This window comes from Stegodyphus dumicola, chromosome 1 (assembly GCF_044657685.1).
Source record: "Stegodyphus dumicola isolate Sdum_Otavi_A_Nest chromosome 1, ASM4465768v1".
NCBI classification, from domain to species: Eukaryota; Metazoa; Arthropoda; class Arachnida; order Araneae; family Eresidae; genus Stegodyphus; species Stegodyphus dumicola.
The window spans coordinates 225659899-225681807 of NC_140768.1; the positions used below are offsets into that span (position 1 = coordinate 225659899).

A 21909-nucleotide genomic window follows, 5' to 3' on the forward strand; every position below is an offset into this window, starting at 1 on the left:
GCCACCACCCCACTGACTGTTTAATTCAATCCAAATATTTAAATGTAATTTAGTAAAATCCAAAATTTCATATATTTAATAACCAGAAAAATTAACACTCTAGTATCAATATTTTTGTAGCACAACAATCACACATGAACAGATGTTTATCATCCCATCGACCACGAAGCTATTAAGAAGCATGATTTTATGCCAGATATAGATAAGTATGATATTGCAGTACACTCATAACCTCTATGTTTTTGTTTGGTTTAACCCCGACTGATTCTCGGGTAAGCCAGCTTCTGTTTTTATGAACAAGAATTAAGTGTTACTGCTGTATTTTTTTATTTTGAAAAATATGATTAAAATTTGATGTCTGCCTTCTACAGAGCAGTAAGCTAGTTGGTTATTTTCAAAGTTTAGGAATCCTTCAATCAAAAACAGTGTATATTAATGGACGTGATATAGTCAGCTGAATATGGCTAACAAAACGATCATAGGCTGAAATAGTTACCAGCAAAAAATTTGTATTCGTGGCATTTTACACAGAACTTCCTGTAAAATCGAAGGGCCTACCAAAATAGCAGAAATTGACTAAATCCTTTTTGCAAAGCGGGTGGAATACTGATACTGTTTATTAACTTAAGAGGCCTTCAAAATTCCACAGTAGCTACTGAAACAACCTCCACCAGGATCCTTCCAGGCAGGATCTCCTCCAATTTCCGTGGTTTGATGGTAACCAACTGGCACAGACGACAGAATAATATACAAATACTAAAAAGTTAAGTGGTAATGAACATGTTATAGTTCCAGTTGACAGAATAATAAATAAATACTAAAAAGTGAGTGGTAATGAACATGGTATGATCACCTGAATATGGCTGACAAAACAGTTATAGACTGGAACAATTACCTGCAAAAAGTTTACAGCATTCTTAACTTTTCGTAAACTCAGAGGGCCTAACAAAATGGTAGAAATTGATGAAACCCTTTTTCAAAGTGTAAAAGTTAATAGAGATCTTATTGTTTATTAAAAAAAGAGGCATCAGTTCTGCAAGAATGACTGACATAACTTTAATGGGATCTCTGCCAGCTTTCATGGTTCAACAGTAGACAATTTTCACAACAGAAAGGATAATACGTGTTTTTTTTTTTTTTTTTTTTTTTTTTTTTTTTTTTCTCCCACACTTTTATGAGTTTTGGGGAAAAGTTTTTTAGATACAGTTCAGATTTTTTGTAATAATTTTGATACTAATAATGTATTTTTTCTGGTTATTTCATTTTCTTGACTTCTTGGTGAACAGGAATATTTTAAATGTACTTTTTTAAAAATCTTTAAACAGTTTATTAATAACAGTTAACTATCTTTCAAATAACTTTTCCCACACTATGAAGGTGTCAAATAAGAAGGTATTTTATGTAATTAGCGCAACCACCTTTAACAGAAGATGCCAAACTCTGGCAACCATGTGCATAACAATTCTTCAATTCGCAACATAAAATGTTGCCAGTTTTGTACTAATTCCAAATTTAAATGGTTTTTAAACTTTGCATTTAAAATATATACTTGTAGGATTTGCCTTCAACAGATGAAATGTGGCTAAATTTCTGCAAAAATCAATCACTTTCAAAATAAGTGAAAACATTTGCTTTTAATCTGTTAAGTTGTCTGCAATGAAATTTCCACCAAAATAAAAGAAACAAATATCATTTGTAAGTAAATTATCGATTTCCGAAATAAATACCTAATTAAAACAAAATTTGCATGTAATAAGTAATTTTTTGCAATTATAAGTCAGCAATCTTCTGCAAACACTTGCCGAAATGATTACATTGAATATGTAAATACTGATAAGAATGATTCCTCTGCCTCGAAGTATCCTAGAGAAGCAACATGTGGTACTGAAGCAGGTTGTTTTAATGTAAGGAAATTTTACTTTAATATTTGCCCCAATATACGGTGCACTAATTTAGCAAAGCCTAATAAGTGCATTAACATATGGAATAAAGTATTAAATAGCATACTTACCCAGTCTGTGGCACAAAGTTAGTATCAAGAGTAAATTTTGATCCTTTTACTGGTTTATCTTCCAATGTGATTTCAGTTGACAGAATATTATCTGTATTCCATTTTTCTTTAAAAGTTAAGCCTGAAATGTTCATGCATTCAATGAAAAATAACTGCCACAATATTAGGATGTAATATTTATTAATAACTTATAACACTGCAAAAGATTAATTTTCCACCAATCAAAGTATAACTCATAAATCTGAGTTTAAAATTAACATGCTCACTGTACAGATATATTGATAATATGTTTTCATGTATGGAAGAAGTCAAAGAATCGATTGAGAAATGATAAGTGAAGAACTGTTTGATTTTATAACACCAGCTAACAGTGAAAGCAGTAATAATAAAGACTAAGCATCTTTAAAGTTAAACAAATTGTTACAAAAGCCACACAGGAAATCTCAGACTTTGCAATGGAGGTTGGTCCAAATGGACACTTTATGAGAGGCACTGAAAACGTGTGCTTCTTACTGCGAAACTTTAAAGAGTTGAGTCAGTCATTGTACAGAGCAAAAATCTTTCTTAATATTTGTGTCATGCACTTACTAATCATCTAAGTGGCATGACAGTCTTTATCTGGTCATGAGATTTTTTGCCACTAGGTATATTATTAACCTATAATGTAAAGTATTTTGCTTTCTTTCTCTCTATAATGATGTAAGTACCTTAATGAATAGAACTTTATGAAAACAGGGACTAAAATTAGAAATTTTACAAATTTAGTTGATAAATGATGTTTAAATACAGGTCTTTATGAGCAGCAAGAAGCTCTGCCACTCAGAGGGTTATGAAGTAACAAAAATTATTTCAACTGACATATGTTTAATTTTTTTCCCTTCCAATTACAAGAATATTTAGGTCTATTTAAATTATATATACTTTCTCAACCTGAATTATATTTAACACATTTTTGCTACAGAATATTAACTCAGAGGAAAGCACTTTTGCTGTACATGTAATGATGGCACTGTACAATTACAATAAACACAACTTATCAAATTACAGACTGTATGACTTACACAAAAATTCATTTAGTTCGATATTATGTCATAAAATGAAAATGTAGAGTTTGCATCTAAACAATCTTTTTGATTAAATTGAAGAATCTTTAATTTAATCAAAAAGAAGGAATAAACTAATGTTTTATTTAAGATTTAAAAAGAAACAGTCGCTACATATAAAAAAGACAGGAAGATGCAACATAAATATTTTTTAAACTCTTAAGAAAAAGTAAATCATAGGATTTTAAAAGCTTGCAACGAAAGTTTTCTGTCAAAAAAAGTTCTTAATAAAGTTAAAGGGGGCAAAAAACCATTGAAACAGTTCCTATGGTGTGCATAATAATCGCCCCCCCCCCAATTTAGGATTTTCTGCCAATGTTTTGGTCATTTTTAAAAGATTCCGCCCAGAAACATCATGACTGCAAGTCCAAAAACAGATCATACTCATTTCAGATGTCCTGTGCAGGATAGAAGACGGTACCAGTAAAATGTAGCTGCAGGCACAAAAGACAGTAGAAGACTGAAACAGCGATGTCTGGACTATTTGGTGGGCGTGAAAAAAGATTCCATTTGAGTCCAGCCGGTGAATACAGACACATGTGGTCTTGCGTTATCTTAATGGAACATAACCTTTCTGCGCTGGAACTAAGTTCGACATTTTCCCTTGATAACAGCATCAAATACAGACTAACATCTCGCTGTACACTTACTGTAGAGGGTTTTACCTTCTTCCAGATACTCATTGTAGATATTATAACAACAATCCCACCAGATAAAAAGCATGATCGTTTTGTTAGACAAATTGTGCTTTGCAACGCTGCTGACGAGCTCATCAGACACAGACCAATCCCCTTTTTGGTTTGTGTTGTTGAAGTAGATGATCCGGTCCATAATTTTGTCGTTGCATTGATATTTGAGAAGATTAATGCAGGCCCAAACACATCTGTTCCAATTTGCTTGAGTCAGCTCATGCAGCACCCAGCGATTGAACTTGTACACTACACACATACACACAAAAAAAGGGGGCAGTTCTACATCTTCTGTTCTACTGGGCTGACTGACAAAATTCAACTTCTGTTTTTCATGTCTCAAAATCGCAACTTAAGATATGTATTAGATTTACATATATTATTATTCTAATATATGTCTTTTGACATAAAACTCAACTTTTACTGAAATGACCTGCCAATGTTTTTTCCATATTTCGATTCTACGATTCAAATTATGTCAAACTACCACATTTTTGTAAAAATTGCACTAGTAGTTTTTAAAAAATTAGCTTTCAAAATTTTAGCACCTTAGTGTTAATTGAATTTGATATACATTTATTAATCTCTTTTTTTTTTTTTTTTTTTTTTTTTTTCATTATTATTATTATTAAACTTACTTGATTCCTTCTTCCAGAATTTGAAATTTAGGCTTAATACAAATATAATTTGCACATGTTTTACGATTCCTTTTTAAAATTTGTATTTTTAAATATTTTTTAAAACATATTTGTATTAAAACCAATATAATTTTTAACATCATATTACAGCAGATGTATTTCTAGGCACACTTGCAAAAAATTAAGAGTTTTATTATTTAGAGTTTTCTACGATATACATGAATTTACACATTGGCACATTTTGAATTTTTGGCATTTTTTTGCGCAATAATAACGCCATATGTGGTTTATGCACTTTGTTAAATATAACAGAAAGTACGAACAATGACTTTTTTCTCGCTTGTCTACAATGAAAAAAAAAAGGAATAGACAACAGGTTGCTATAAATTAAGGAGTTCAGCAAGCAAATTATTCTTAGTGCAAACTGAAAAAAAAAAAAAAAAATCCGCCAAGATAAATTTTTCAATTTCTCCGTAAATTACTCACCCAATTTTACAAAATGATAGTTCTAATCTGGTAGCGTGATAGTTCTATTTCAGACACCTTGTACTTGATAACAATATTTTTTTACAAATTTCACAACCCAGTGTTCTAAAGCAAATCTCTTCCAAAAATCATTCGACAAAATATGATTAAAAAAGCCAATGCAAAATGTTTGCACAGACGATATTTGCGGTTGCAGGAAGCTTTCATTAAAACACGATATTAAATACTACAAAGAAAATTATATATTATGCGATATTAACAGATTTGGTACTTCTTTGTTATAGCAGCCCTCGAGACTGAATCACCAATGAACCAAGATATCTCATCAAAATTTGACTGTGTGTTTTTATACCCCGTCATGAGATGTATATTAGCACAGTGTTGCATTTTTGCTCTCATCGTGTGTTCTAATATTATTGATTTTGATGAGGTTTCCGAATTTCCAATGTTTATTTAAAAATATATTCATTGCTCTTTTCTTTTCTTTTTTTTGTAAATATTACATAGAGATGGACCCATGAGAAGGGGGAACACATATCAGGGTTGCCACTCAAACAGGAGAATGGAATTCCCTGACTTTTCCAGGTATGTTTCGAGAAAATTCCAGTCTATCCGCGTAATGTACGTTGGCTGTGCTAAGAGGTAAATTAATTATGGTATTACTTGTACTGTGTAGCAAATTCACTTAATTATTCAATAAATCTCAGAGGACATTTATTCTTAATTATTCTTGGTACACTTTGTTTGATAATTTTGTTTACTTTTCCACTTAAGAAACTTAATAAAATTTAAGATATATACATTGGATAACAATTGTACGTTTTATTTAATTATTACTCATGATCATCACCAGTTCAACATGAGGCTAATCCGGTTCTTATAAATCACAACGCAATGCTAAAAGTTAGGTTAGATTTTAGGTAAATTTAATTTGTGTGAGGTGTCTTCTTAAAAGGCACCTTAACACTTGAAAACACAAATATAATTATAATAGGAGTTGTTTTCTCCACTGAAGATTGAGATTAGAATCTTCCCAATCTGGAATAAAATAAGGCTTTTTTTGCAGACATTCTGCAGCTAAATGAAAGAAAAAAATCTATTTAATGATATTTTTTTTACTAAATTGAGGTATTTTATATTTATTTCGCAGCATACATTAGGAAAAAATATGTGCATTAAATTTCGTGATGTCATCATACTGCTAGAATTAATTTCAGGATTATGGCAGAGAAAATTTCTTGAAATTTGGAAATATTATTTACTAATGATAAATAAATTTAGAGGGAAGAAGCAACATTAAATGATATGAATAACATAAAAATAAAGATAATTGCTTAAAAATTGAATTAGAATAATCAACGATATTTTAGCGAATATAGTTATATTACATGGTTAGGCTAGATGACTGATTACTATTTTTTTATTTTACTGCAAAATGACAAGGTATTTATTAAAAAGAAAAGAAAAAAAAAAAAAAAAAAAGATTTTGCGGTAAAATCCTAGTATACGGTACGGCCTTCGCACGATTTTGAAAATTGTCGCCAAGAACAAAATGACTCGTTTACTGCTCATCATCATGTCGCCAAATTCCGCTGTACCATACATAGAGATTATTCTAACCAAAGAACGTCTATGTAAAGAAGAAAAGGTTCCATACACGTAAATGCTATTACGCGGCTAGAAAGCTGAGGGAAAATTTGCCAAGGGATTTGGCGACGGAACCTGGAGGCCAGAATTTCCCTCTCCGCGATGTGTACAGGAAATTGAGAAACACGTGTTAAGAAGAAACGTTCTTTGACAAAAAAGAAAACTACGAAAATCCATTTTTAAATTATTGCAAAAAATCCTAGAAGAAATGTTTTATCAAAGAACGTTTTTTCTTGGATTTTTCGCAATAACTTTAAAAACGGATTTTCGTAGTTTTTTTCCCCCTCAAAATAACTAATCCATGAATTAATTTACTTGCACCAAGAGATATTTTCTTTTCCTTTAGATTAGAGTTTAAAGAAATTTTAAACGATATTCATTTTATGAATTCTTGATAACGTGACCTTCGAACTTCGACACCGGTTTCGAGCTTTGGCGACATATATATCGCGCACGCACAGTTGTTTCTCTCTATGATGGAACGGAGCCACGTTTGTTGCAGAGAGGTTTTCTTTCTTTACAATACATATTTTTGATTCTAACCTTCATTATACCGTATACTAGGATTAAACCCATTTTGTTTTATACGAGAACAGGTACTTTCTTTTGTTCATGCACTGCACATGGGATTCTCGAGGTTACTGGAAACCAAAAGTTGCGGGAAACTTGATTTGCCTTTCTAAAAGACAATCAAATTGGAGCTGCGAAAATTGACTCTATGCCAGCTGCCCGAATGACACTCACGTGATACACAATTCGCCAAAAAAGTTCTTCCGACAACGGCGCAAAACTCGCCTTTTTTGGCGGGATCGTTGTATGAAATTCCCTGACTTTTCCAGATTTTGACTAAAACACTTAAACTCCCTGACTTTTCCCTGAATTTTTTGGTCAATTTCCGAATTCCCTGACTTTTTCCGGTTTTCCAGGTAGCGTGGCAACCCTGACATATATATATATATTTAACCTGTAGAAGGAAATCAAACACATACCCTCAGTTTCAGGCTAGCAGTCAGCTTTCATTAACAACCATAGCAACTATTTCAGGGTGTTAGATTATGTATATAAAATAAAGATTTCACTTCATAGAATCGTAATTTTGTTATATCTATGAATAAGTTAACTGTGCATTCTAAATTCAGAACTCAAACTACTTTTTAATACCAGTACGTACGGTGAGATGACAATCTTTACCATACAATGAGGTGGATGCTATATCACTTTTTCAAGAAAGAGGTCTTTTACCTTATAAACGAGTATGCAAAAATGACCACAACATGAAACTTTAATGTTAACGTGTGTGGTGTATTTACGGCAAAGCACACTAGGGCTATCTGCCTAAGGGGAGGGATGCCTTTCGTGGAGGACTTTCTAAGGGAAACTGGCTCGTATACACGTTACACATGGGGAAAACCACGAAAACACCCATGCAGCCAGCCCGTTCGCGGGATTCGAACCTCAGACCGAACTACCAGTGTTCAGCGACTTTACCGCTCGGCCGCTGGTGGGCTTAATGTTAACGATGAAACCATTTGGAAGTGCAATGTTAAAAATTGCAAAAGGAAGAGCGAACTCTGTATTGGAAATTGGTTCACTGGTTCCAGAATATTGTTTATCACTGCTGTTAGATTTATGTATTTTTGGGCAGAGGAGTTGAAGTCCATAAAATGGTGTAACAAACAGCTTAATATGTGTGAAAGTGCTGCAATTGACTGGAACAATTATATGTGATAAAATAATAATAATAAGGATAAAGATCCTTAAAAATATTCTTAGGAAACAACATATGAGTGTTATTATTATAATATATATTATGTTTATTTTTACATTCATGCTTCATGAGCTTGGCGAAATTATAGCCGAGATCTTGGCACAAATCTAAAATCGACAAATATGGTCGGAGGCCACTACAACAAAGAAGTACCACAGATTTTTTTTAAATATATTGTTGACTAAAGCAAAAAAACTGCTTCCACACAGTCATAAAGGTATTAAAAAAGGGATTAAAGAAACAATCTTTAAAGTTTGTCACAATGCATTTTTCTATTAAATTTATGAATATCATCAGTTTTATCCCAAATGTTTATTTTCTTTGTATTATTTATTAAAGTTTGTTTAAAACTGGCAATTTTTGATCAGAATATATTTTACTAGAACTTCACTGCAAAACAGTAAGAATTGGAAAATATTCTACCCATTTTTTCTTAGCCAAAAGGTATCTTTAAATTTTACACCTTTTGGAAGACATCTCCCCCCCCTCCTAAACTTCATGAGAATTTTGATATACATGTAAGTATGAATTTAGTAAGATACGTATCAGCAACAATTCAGAAGAAAAGGGAAATTCAAGACTTGTTTTTAACTAAAAACATAATAAACAAGCTCTTAACTATTAAATAATAAATTTTAAAAAAAAAAAAAAAAATTAATCTGCACATAAAGGAGGCCAAATATATAAAAGTAACCTGTCTATCCCTTAAAAAATATTTAGATAGAAGAGAGAAGAATAGTTAAGGCTTGAGTATTGTTTTCTGCATTTAAATACATAATTATAAATTTGGCAACATTTCTGATTTAGCTTACTTATAGTTCATCTAAATGTTTTCGGATGTATTAAGTATTATACATGTAATACTAAAAATAAATTGTACCATGTTCAGGAACCTTGTATTTAGATTCGAGTGAAGAAGTTACTCTTCCACTTTCAGTGTTTGAGGAACCAGAGACACAAAACTCCATGCCTCCAGAAGTTTTAGTTTTACAGTCCAATTTCACAAGATTAAAATCTGAAAAGAGATTATATGTTAATTTATAAGAATACCCACTCAGTAAATTAAGTAACATTTATTTCTCAAAATATACTATGAATTAAAAATTCAGTTCAAACAATAATCAATAGTGCAATTTCTTTAACTTATGATACTACATTTTAATGGCAATATAACCATAGAAAAATACATGTTTTTTATTTAATAAATTTTACAATTTCATAAACCTTTTCATTGCAAAAATTTCTTATCGTATCATACCTCACCAAAATAGCAGCATGAAAAAGTTAATATATTCAAGATGTCAGAGTTATGTTTAAGAAACACAAATTTATTTACTTTTATTATTTGCAATAGATATTTTCTTTCTAACCTCCTAAGTAGTTCAGAAGGCTTCATAAAATGATATCTTGCTTTTCAACATAACAGAAAATGCTACTGCCTCATAATAACTAAATACTGTAAAAGCTTGATAAATTTTTAAATAATTTTTTAAATCTCAAAAGATTTAGTTTTTAAAATACCACGCAAATTCAGTTTCATTGCTAGTCACAAAGATAATGAGATTTTTTGATGATGCTGATTTCTACAAACAAATCAATTCCAACAGCCTTATAAAAGACACTTTTCTTGAACAGTCCTTCACAACTCTCTAAAATTAGTTTTTCAGATTTTAAAACATTAATCTTACAAGTATTTTACACCGATATCAATATGAAGAAATATGTTTTGGATAACTGATTACAGTAACACATATAACAAATTATATCCTAAGCACAATGATTCTTAAAAATTTTAGCCTTCTTTTATATGATATACATTTTGAAACCATTCATATTCACACAGTACTTTCATAAGATTTTTTTTTTATAATTAAATAAATCAATGTTTACAAAATCGCAACTTTTAGTTTATAATCAAATAGATTTGTGAACTCCTGATTATTAATTTGTCCACCTTCATGAGCCAAAGCCACCTAGATGGTATAGCGTTTAGGGAAGCCTGACTGCGATACCAACAGACCTGGATTCGAATCCCGGAGAAGGCATGGATGTAAAAATTTTGTGTCCTTTCATAGGAGGCAAAGGTGGCCCACCTGTTGGGTGCCTCCATAATAAAGAGACCACCACATCTAGCCTTAAGAGTGGCCAATGCTGGCATAGGCAAGTGCCCACCAGTGGCTAAAAAAAATTCTTCATAAGCTAATGGACTGCAGTGTAAGAAATGCTGTCTTAGAGCAACTTTCTGCAAAAAAAACTAGTTTACACGTATTATGCATGGATGATATTATAAAAGGATCCATACAAAGAAATATAATGAAGTGGGAGCTCACCTTGCTTCAATTTAGGTCCCTTTAGCTTAAGACATGGAATATATTTACTACATAATAAAAATGACTGGGGACTGAGCTTGTGCAACTATGAATCTACTTTTGCCAGGGGGAGGGGAAGAACCATGCCAGATTTTAATATCTGAGATAAAAATCAAACTAGCTCCCCTTCCATAAAATAATTAATCATTTTCACATTAACATGCATTGCATTTTAATGCTTCTTCTCCAGTTTTCTACTTGTATGCAGAACAAAGAAAATGCTCATTTACCACAGCTCCAGATGTAAGTAATGCATTCTTGACCATAAGAAAATGCAAGTGATGTTACAAAAATTTTACCGACCATGACGCTTTTACTTCTACTTTTTAAAATATTTTCAATCGACCATCATAAAGCAAATACTTATACAAAAAGACAACTTTCCTTTACAATAATAAATATTACTTTCCCATTATGCACCTGCCACCCATTTTGAAGGGTTTTTTAATTATAAGAATAGGTTACAGAGACACACTCAGTGATAAAACAGAAAACACTAGTCTATGTGTGTTTTGCCTTCTCACAGATGCCAAAAAGCATGGCAGGTTCACAATGGAAAAGTATCTAATATTTCACAATATGCTCCTCGTTTATTAGCCATACTTAATTGGACAACTGAATGTGATCAATATGCGAAAACCTCGTCACACTGAAATATATGTGAACATAAATTTAAATGATCTAGTTTGAATGGGCTGAACGTAATTGCAGTAATGACTGGTGGTTCCAAATGATTTTTGTTTCTATAGAGCAATTTAGAAAGGTGATGTTCAATACTAATGCTTGTTTATGTTTCAGAAATATAACTAACTTTCAGAGGTAATCACCACAAAAGACATTAAACAATCATCAAAATTAATTACCCTTAAGCAAGTGATTTTCATAATTATGAACAATAACGTTGCCTTCACTTAGATCAAGTTTTGCAAGAAATTCAGTTACAAAATTAAAGAAAAATGTTTTAACAGGGTTCATAGCCGCATTTTAGTTAAAAAAATAAGCACCTATAAGCACTTTTCAAGCACATTTTAAGAAAAAAAATAAGCACCTGTCTAATTACATTATACACAAATGCATAACCTTAAAAATTAGACTTTTAATTTAAAATATGAGAAATGCAGTATTTATTAAGAGAGGATAAGCATTACCTCAACTATGAAAAATAATTACTTTTTTTTTTTTTTTAAATTTTAAATAACAGTTCAATTTACAGAACTAGTTTACAATGAGAGGAAAAAAAAAAAAACTATGCAGAACTAAACTATATTACAAGATTTAATGATGAAATTTCAGTTCAAAATAGAGAAAATAAATAATAATAAGGCATATTTATTGTATTCACTTGGAACCTAATAATAAATACAATTTATTTTTCCACTCATATTGATATTTAAATCTAAATTCTGAACATTTTCTAAATTTTCATTGTATATCAGTTTTCCCTTAACAGATATTGCAAGCAAAGTAATTTAAGTAAAAAAAGAGGAACATTTCTGAAATCAGAAGACAGAAATTTGCTTCATGCAGTCATTCTTTAACAGTAAAAGCTTAACTAACCCGCATACTTGGAAATTGGCGAATATTCGGACAGTCAAGCGTAACTTGAAAAAGAGGAGCGGAGGGGGTGGTAGACTGTAGCCGCTCTTTAAATTTTTCTGCTAAATAAAGGCTTTTGACATTTCGATATGCGCATCATATAAAAATAAACCAATGGAACTGAAAAACATTCTGCTTAGCAAGCACAGTAAAACTCTTAAGTGTTCATAAACAAATGTCGGACAGAACATCAAAATTAATTATCTCTGCAAAATATCGCAAACGTTATTGCGCAATACGTGCGCCGTAATTCTTCCCTACGTGATATGACGCAATCGGAACCAACAGCTGCCGGTATTGGGAGAATAAAGAACTAAATAACTGGGGTGTTTTTCATTCTAATTTTCAACAGACGGCATTAAATTTCTGGAATAGAATCATTCTTCGCTTGGGTTGGTAGACCGCAGAACTTTTAGTCCTATTCAATCCAGATTGGAAAGTGGGGAAAAAAAAAAAGTCCGTTGCTTGTTTTGCAGCGAACTGTAACAGTTTCAATATTTGAGATTTTGCGGAGAAAGGGGAGAACCTGCCAATCTTCGTACTGTATAATGTATTGGCCAAAAAAACAAAATTATTTTGACTATTCGATTACTTTCCCTTTATTTAAGCCATTCCGAATATTATTCCTTAGAAAGCTAATCTCTGTTAAAACACAACCATTTTTGAAAGTTTACTATACTTCAGTTACTGCAACTATGTTATTATAAACATTCATACATATGCTCATAATATAAGCATAACGATCATAATAAACACGAATATGAACTGACCAAGCAGAAGAAGAATGCAAATTATTAAAATCTTGATAGAAATTCAAACATGTGTAATATTTGGGTGGGAGGAAAAGAATGCTGAATGTACCGAATTTTCTACTGCTTTCGCATTTCTTTGACCAATAGAATGACGGGCACCTGTCTGTACTCTTCGTGCACACCAAAGGTTACGTTAAAGCAGAGAAAGGAGAAAAGCTATTTCCGGGAGTATGATTCACCATCTGACATTCCATATTAGGAAGAAAAGTTGTTTATTTAGTTTCGGCTTTGGTACCGGGAAAAATTGCACGTTCATAAAAAAAAAAAAAAAAAAAAAAAAAAAAAAAAAAAAAAAAAAAAGAGCACTAAAAGCAAAAAATAAGCACTTAAAAAAAAAAAAAAAAGGGCTTTAAAGAAAAAGTATGCACCTATAAGGGCTTCTAAATTTTATTTTCAAATATAAGGACTTATAAGCAATTATAAGGACCGCTACGAACCCTGTTTAATGAAATCAATTCTGTCATGAATGCAATGACTGTGGATGTACAAGGTGGTTATTAATAATTTGCATTAAGGTATAATTTATCATAAATTTGCAGATATTTGGAAGCACCAGGCATTCTTATCAATTTGCCTTTAAATAAGCTTCCATTCTAATGCAGGAATGTGTAATGATTATGATTGTATGACTAGGTCAGTGTCAATTTTTGGCACATGGATCGCTGTGCTATCACCATATATGGTAGGAACTATATGAATGATGTTCAAATAACTGCCAAAACAGCAAACTTGATAATTTCAGATGACTTCAAATTAAGTATATATTAGCTTTTACTATTTTTATAAAAATTAAAAAATGCAATAAGCATTTTTCATACCAGTGCCTTAGACATACCCATACTTAAGAACTACACAAAATATGTGCTAAATAAAATTTATCATACAATTCAGTAATTAAAAACTATTCAAAATAAATCAAAATGTAGGTATTCACAATTACTCTAATACATGAGTATGAAATTTCATTTATAGGATTATTTGAAATTTATTACTTATGAAGTTCAATTTTTGGACTTTGTGAAAAATTGATTCTAAATTTCTTACTTTATGTCTTTAAATACAATTATGATATTTAAAATTAATTCCAATTATACAAGAACTGGAAATTTTTCTTTTAATACCCCGATATGAAGAAATGGAAAACAAATTTGTTAATAAGTACTGTGATGTTATTGCACATCCCAAATAATCAAGTGAATATGTACCATAAAAAATTGTTTTATTTAAATTTACAATTATACACAGAAATGCACATGACATTTTCAATAATTTTCATTGCTAATATTATATCCGATTTTAAAATGGCTGTAAAAAATCAGTTTCTACTAAATCTCAAATTTTCTTTCATTACAACTCTCTCCAGATTTATAAAATATAAGCATCAAGTGCGACTTTAAACTTTTGTGCTAAAAGAATTCACTATTCCTTATGATACAAATGATTAATCACAAAATCATTGGACTCCCACCCAAAATTACCAATTTTTTAAAAATCTTTAATAACATTCTAAAAGCTTTTATTAAAATATGAACTGCTTAAAAACAGACATAAATATCTCTGGCTTTTAATCACTATAATGTAATTAAACACATAATATTCATAAACACCAATATGTAAAAACTTACGATAATTCTTGTTGAAAATGTCCCGGGCTTGTTTGCCCATATCTCCATAGCTAGGAGGAGCCATGATGATGAATAAGTTTATAACTTTAAATCTGCAAATATAATAAATTATTAATTTCATTTTAAAAATAATTGAATTGACATAGCTATAAAAAAAAAGGTACAACTCTAATATATGCCCTAATTTCACCAAATGTGGCGATATGTGTTCTGCGCTGGTTTTTGGCGCGATTGCGTGTTCTATGGCAACCCTTTTGACGTTGAAAAATCTTTCGCTGGAGCTCGTTGGTTCTCCTCTGTGTCTGAGAAGATGGGAGGGAAAGATAAAATGGTAGTTGTTGAATTGAAGTTCGGCAAAAGGAAATATGATTGTGGCTATCCTGTTGAGGGGTAGTGGGTACTTGGAAGTGTGGAAAGAGGGTCTGGGAGATTATTTTCAATGGCAGTGCATGATAGAAGTAGGGATTTGTGATTTTATTTATTTGTGAACTATATAAATTTTCTGGATAGTGTGTCTGGCTGTCATGTAAACACGATAGTGATTACGTGGCGGCATGTTAAAGGCGGTATGAAAATTATATTTCTGCTATTCGAAAACGCATTAATTCTTGGTAAGTGCATTTTATTTTATCCTTGTTCTTATTTTGTAGAATGTTATGTTCATTGGTTCTTTAGTATGAATTTCTGTCGTTATTGTTGTTTTTTTAAATTGTTTGAAATTTATTTTAGTTTTGTTGTTTAGTGTCTAGACTGTACAATTCGTAGACGTTTTTTAAAGTTGAAACAGAACGCTGTGTACATGGTATTATTTGAAATTTATTGTTGTTATATTATTTTATTAAAGCGAGGAGTGCGTAGATCGTAGATTCCTTCCTTGCCTAAATTGTGCAATTCGTAGAATTTTTTTCAAGTTTAAACAGGATGCTGTGTACATGGTATTTGAAATTTATTGTTGTTATGTTAATTTATTAAAGCGAGGTGTGCGTAGATTGTAGATTCGTTCGTTGCCTACATTGTGCAATTCATAGATGTTTTTTAAAGTTAAAACATGTCGCTGTGTACATGGATTCTTGTCAAATATTTTTGGTTGGAAACTTTACGTTTTTGCTATCTAAATTTTTTGTTTTTGTTTCGGATTTTTAGCTAAATTGTGTGTTCAAAATGTAGTTTTTGCATGTGCGAAAACCACGCTTTTGGAGACATTTTAGGCTAAAAGTTCAAAATGTAGACAAAAAATTTAGATAGTAATATGGCAGCGTGAAGTTTCTCGCCAAAAATATTTGTTGGCGAGAAATTTGGCGACTTGAGGGCGCATATCAGAGTAGTTCCAAAAAAAAATTGCTAACATCTAAATTTTTTCAAAACGGAAAATCAGTTAATTTTATTTTTACATTTTCCATTCTCTGATAAAATCTTACAATAGTTCAGAGTAACTGAAAGAGCACAATTTCTGAAATTAAAAAAGGTTTTCTTTTTCATGTTTTACAATGAAAGTTTTTTAAATCTAGTTATTGCAATCAAAATTACTAATTTCTGGAAGAAACACTGCAGTGTTTACGTATTTAAAACTTAAATTTTCAGCAGGTGCAGCGTTTCTACAAATGCCGAACTTAAAAAAAAGTATTTCCTATGATGTCATTGTACATAGTTTATATTGACCTTGTCATTGTACATAGTTTGGTGCTGTTTCCACACAAAAGAGCATCTTTACATTTTCCCCCTTGAATATTCCCTTGAACCTATGTTATTTATTCATCCTAAATGGGATCTCAGAATAACAACATTCTTCCCTCTTTCAAATCAGCATTCTCATCAGTTTGAATAGTCTCTCTTCTCTGCCACTAGATAAATCTTCCATGACCTACCCTCTCCTCTTCCCTGCGTTTCCCACTGTAAATCTACTGCGTTTTTTTTTTTTTTTCAAAGGCCACCTACGTTGCAGTAACAAACTCTGACGTATTCCCCCTTCAGCACGAATCGATTTTTCTTGGATAGTTTTAATAAAGGAGTGGAAATTTTTTTTAAATGGCATTTAAACGACACAGAAGCTATACTGCTGGTTTTAAGCTAAATGTAATTTCCCGTGCTGAACAAATTGGAAATTGAGCAGCAGCTCAAGAGTTTGAAGTGGAAGTGAGATGCATTCGATGTGGAAGAATTGAAAAAGAACTTAACAGAAATGAGCCAAAAGAAGCAATACCCTAAGATAGGCGAATCTAGAGGGTGACCTTATAAACTGGATAAAGCTACGAGGAAAGGGACTGGCAATTTCAATTGTAATAATTCACTTACAAGCTAACTTTATGGCAAAACGAATGAACATAAATGATTTCAAAGGAGGGCCTTGCTGGTATAGTGAACTAGAACAACAGTCGGGCAACAATTATCAATGGACTGGCAGGATAAAAAAGCATCTTTTCTAAAATATGTAAAAGATATTATTGATAAACAAAAACTTCTTCCATTACAGATAATAAATATGGATGAAACGTCATTAGCTTTTGGCTTTCCTGCAAACAGAACTATTGATGAAACTGGTGCAAAAACTATTCACGTTTACGACAGGGCATGAGAGAACGTCATTTACATGCGTGTTAGCTTGTGCCACAAATGGTGGCAGGCTAAAGCCGATGATCATTTTTATAAGGCAAACTATTCCAAAGGGAGATTTTCCTGATGACATAACTATTTGTGCAAAAATTGGGAAAGTTTAGAGCAAAATATTCAAAGTGTTTTTTGTTAGATACACTAAGCTAGAAAAAAAATGCTTATTCGTGTCATATCAATAATTATAGAAAAGAAATGGGAAATTATAAAATAACAGATGAGTGTATTACACATGCATGGATTCATATATAATTCAAAAGATTTCAAACAATTACCAAAAAGATATGTGAAATTGCAAAATAACAGATGGCTGTAAACATGCACGGATTTATCTGTAATTCAAAAGGTGACTATACTAAGCATGCATGGATGGATGGATGGATGCAAGTTAAAAAGATTTCCAAAATCTACATAACCTGAATATTTAATATAGAAGTTGAACATGCCCAATCTATAAAAAATGAAAACTCAAGATATGAAATAAAAGTAAGTACATGTGATTACAAAACTGACAAAAATTTATTTCAAAATATTCATGAATATGTAAATATCAAAGAGATGAACATAAATGCATACATAATGAATTACATTTTTGCATAGATCAGTACATGAACCATACACCAATAAATGAATTAGGAAGCACTTCCGCAGAGAACCCGGTAAATGTAAACATCGCCAACTTTGGCGATAATAGTTCAAACCTGGCAACCTATCGGATTTATCATATTCGCTTGTTCGAACTTTGCAGCCATTCCTCTTGCGTTTATTTTGTTGAATTATTACTGTCGTTTTCGCATTTGCAGATTTATATTATTCTTATCTTATTTATTATTATTTTTTCTGAATTTTTTAACAACGAATAGATAGAAATATTTTCGTAGATAGATGCCGGTTCTCGGTTCGTGATGAAAGGAGAAGCGAATGCTAATTTGTAACACGGCTGTTTACGTTGTGTTCTTAATTATTAACAACTCTAAGAACCACGAGGTTTCCAATGTCTAAAATAATTTGTTTTCGTAGACTGCAAAAATGTGCATCTGCATTTTAAATAATTAAGTAATGCTTTTATTTTTATTATTGGTTATTGTCATCTAAAATTAGAATAAATCAATTTTTATGGCGTAAAATTTTAACAAGATAATATATTGTTAATGCTTTACTAACAATAACCTTTCAGTGGATGGCAGGTGTGACATAAATAGATGATTAAATTGAAATAAAAAATATTATTGATTATCTAAGATGACAGAATAGTTTGATGCATCACCATGGTCATCAAAATTAGCAAACCACTGCTGGTGTAAGGAATATATTGTTTTCCGTGTTAACTGGAATTTAAGACAAATTTTTTTCGCATATCACGTTTAACCGGTAAATTTCAGTATATTAATACTAATTTATATTTTTTAAATGAATTTTTAATTCCATTATAAATGCTTATATATTGTCTTAATGCTTAATAATATATTTTTTCTGTGCTAACTTGAATTTAATACAAATTTATTTTCATATATCACGTTTAACCGGTTAGTTTTACATCTACATGCTTATTATCTGTGAATTTTTACTACCATATGCTTAATATATTGTTTTATCTGCTAACTTGAATTTACATACATTAAAAAACACGTTATGGCTCGGCTCATCGTCGATGAACCGCGAGCTTGGCGAGTAAAAATGCAACGCCGCCAACAGGTTCTCTGCGGATGAAAACCCATTATAATGCATGAATTTTAAATACTCATATATAAGGCTAACTTAACCAACTTAATGACCTAACAATAATGTACCTTGTATGTCAAACTAAGATAATGCATTAATGCAGATTTTAACTTTATATAATTATTCATTTACTATACATATATATAATATCAAGCCACAAAATATATCATGTTACTGACTGACATTCATTAGTGCCATAATCTCACTGCAGACAGTTCCTTCACCACAACAGCTTAAAATTTTAATTATTTTAAATATTAGGCTTAAACTTGAATAATTCATTTATTAAAACAGCCATTTCATATTATCCAAAAATATATAATGAAATATGATGGGGGAAATACGACTGTGCTGAAATATGATAAAAGTCGTCTTAGACTTTCATCATATTTTTGTACTGAACGTTATATATTGTCACAAGGACCATTTTTACTCGAGAGCTTAATAATATTAATTACAAAACAATACTAATAACACCATGTATATAGACACACAAAAGAAATGGTAAATATTTCGCGGTACACTCACTTATATGCCCACACCCAAAGATACAGAGCTAACCTTATGACATATTATTAATTTTAATGTTATCCTTGTCATAAATAAAAATACTACACAAAATATCAGCATATAGCCTCATCTGAATTTTATGATTATGTTAAACAGAAAGTCACACTAATATTAAAAAATATTTAAGAATATATTTTATTATGCAACACGGTTTAAATTAACGGAATTATCATAATTTTTAATTAAGATGCAATCTGTTATCTAAAATTAAAGGAAAAAACATACCAAACTCTTATTACTTTCCCACGAGTAACCGAAAAGTCCTTCCACACTTGCAGTTTGCCTTTGTAGAAGTGATAGTTCTTTTTAAACATTCAGCATTCCGACATGATAAAAAACAGCAGTCTCCAAAAATTACTTTTTACCATAAACTTTACATTTTCAAAAATAAGTCCATCTACATCATTTTGAAAATACACATAATTTAGAAGGATTTATTCCTAAAAAAAATTACGAAACGTAAAAATGCGAAATAAAATATCAGAAATAAACGATATGGTAATTGTAATCTAAATTAAATGGAAGAGGTAAGCGTGTTTACATTTACGTTTCCGTGTGTTTTAGAAATCGAAGAAAAGTGTAAGTATACTTTTTTTGCGTCTGTTTATCCGAGTCTTTTCTTTTCCATTCTAGAATTATATGTTTACAAAATGGTGAGCTCCAATAATTTGTAATTCATTATTATTTGTTGTTAATTTGGAAAAGTTGTATGTAAACAAAGCCGATCCGGTATTATTATCACATCTCGCAGTAACGTAATTAAATTCCAAAATTTTGCCCACTCTGTTAAATGTATGCAAACTGTGGCATTTTGAATATGTTTATTCTGTAATAAAGTAAATTAAATGTTTAAGATTCAAGCAAGTAAAGTAAGGCATATGCAATTAATTTAACATTTATTACTTTGTCAGTCATTACTATAAAATTTGCATTTAATAGTAGCTGATTGCTTTTAACTTAAACCAATGCATATAATCATGTATTTACTCCCAATATTTAAGTGCTTGTATTAAAGAGGATGTGTTTCACTGTGATGGAGTGGGATATATTGTAATTGGTTTTGTCCCTCTTGTCATCTTCTGTTTCATAAATATGCAGTATTCTCTACGGCTTGGACTTCAAACTGTGTTCTGCAGAGGCCCGAGGTTCGGCGAGTGAAAAACCCAGGGTTCCAGAGTTAAAAATTCTAAAAGAAAATTATAAAACATTCACACCAGTTAATTAATGTTTATTAACTGAAAAGTATAAACATACATTTAGTTACAAATTAGTTTTGAAACTTAACATGTGGTCATCATATACCAAAGAGAATGACATGCAATGCTTTTCAAAACCAAACATTTTTGTAACTGAAAATTAATTTAGATAACAGTGTTGAAAATCATACAATGGAGCACCTTTTTCACGTAAAGAAAATTATAAGGGAATATTTTCCATAGGAAAGAGCTAAGTATGACTACTTAAAAAATCCATTCAGTTACTACAATAAATCAGAAGGCTTGTCAGTCAGGAAGCTTGAAGCAGGACTGCATGTAACAACAATAGAGCTAGACTGTAAAAAAATGCAAGTGCACCTCTGTCACTAAATATAATGCAAGGGCAAATGACATCTGGAGCTCAAGTTATTGCTATTAATGAGTTAATTGTATTAATTTTTGTTAATATGTTTTCTTTACATAAAGTACCTGTAACATATTGATCTACTTTAAACATTATTTTAAGAATATTTTTCTAATGGTGGGATTGACTTCTAAAGGTTCCATGACAACATTTGAAGACCACTGCTCTCGAATATTACATAAATCTGTTGTCATAAAAATTTTATACCTATATTTATTCTGCATTGATTTGTTTAGTTTGGTAATTTTATAAGGCAACATTCCATATAAAATTTCAATAAAGGACCAATGAATACTCACCTTGAAGTTTCTTCTATCATTTTTGTAAACAAGTCCACAGATTGCCAATGTCTTCTTTGCTAAAATCTCAAATTCATCAGAAGTCACAGCATAATCTAATATTTGAAAACATTTAATAAACCTTCAAGTTAGAAACAAGTTTTACAAGAAATATTGCACAGAGGCAGAAAAACCTTCACAATATACTCCTTAAGGTTAAATTGCATAAGTAGAATTTTAGTATTTTTGACAGTATTAAATTTGACCAATACTGTAGGTTAAAACGGAGGCAAAATCGTCCACTAAGCTATTTAGATTTGTGTTATTTGCGTAGATAAAATTAAAGCATTAGCTAATGATTTTTACTG

At 31.0% G+C, this 21909-nt stretch overlaps 2 protein-coding genes across 4 annotated transcripts in view; one reads left to right on the plus strand and one right to left on the minus strand.

The window, feature by feature from the left end:
- The window catches only part of LOC118202794 (non-selective voltage-gated ion channel VDAC2-like), a 30859-nt gene extending 10862 nt beyond the window's left edge, over positions 1–19997 (minus strand). For both annotated transcript variants that reach the window (XM_035374991.2, XM_035374990.2), the window contains exons 1-4: positions 19869–19997; positions 14745–14836; positions 9223–9357; positions 2012–2132 (exon numbers count right to left, since the gene is read on the minus strand). In XM_035374991.2, the coding sequence (XP_035230882.1) occupies positions 2012–2132; positions 9223–9357; positions 14745–14808 (320 nt within the window). In that variant the 5' untranslated portion in view covers positions 14809–14836; positions 19869–19997. The remainder of the gene's footprint in view (positions 1–2011; positions 2133–9222; positions 9358–14744; positions 14837–19868) is intronic.
- Positions 19998–20073: 76 nt separating this feature from the next.
- The window catches only part of SMSr (Sphingomyelin synthase related), a 67367-nt gene continuing 65531 nt past the window's right edge, over positions 20074–21909 (plus strand). Inside the window, exon 1 of one of the 2 annotated variants that reach the window (XM_035374988.2) lies at positions 20074–20222. The gene's annotated coding sequence lies outside the window, so the exon portion shown is untranslated. The remainder of the gene's footprint in view (positions 20223–21909) is intronic. The other variant, XM_035374989.2, reaches the window with a different exon arrangement.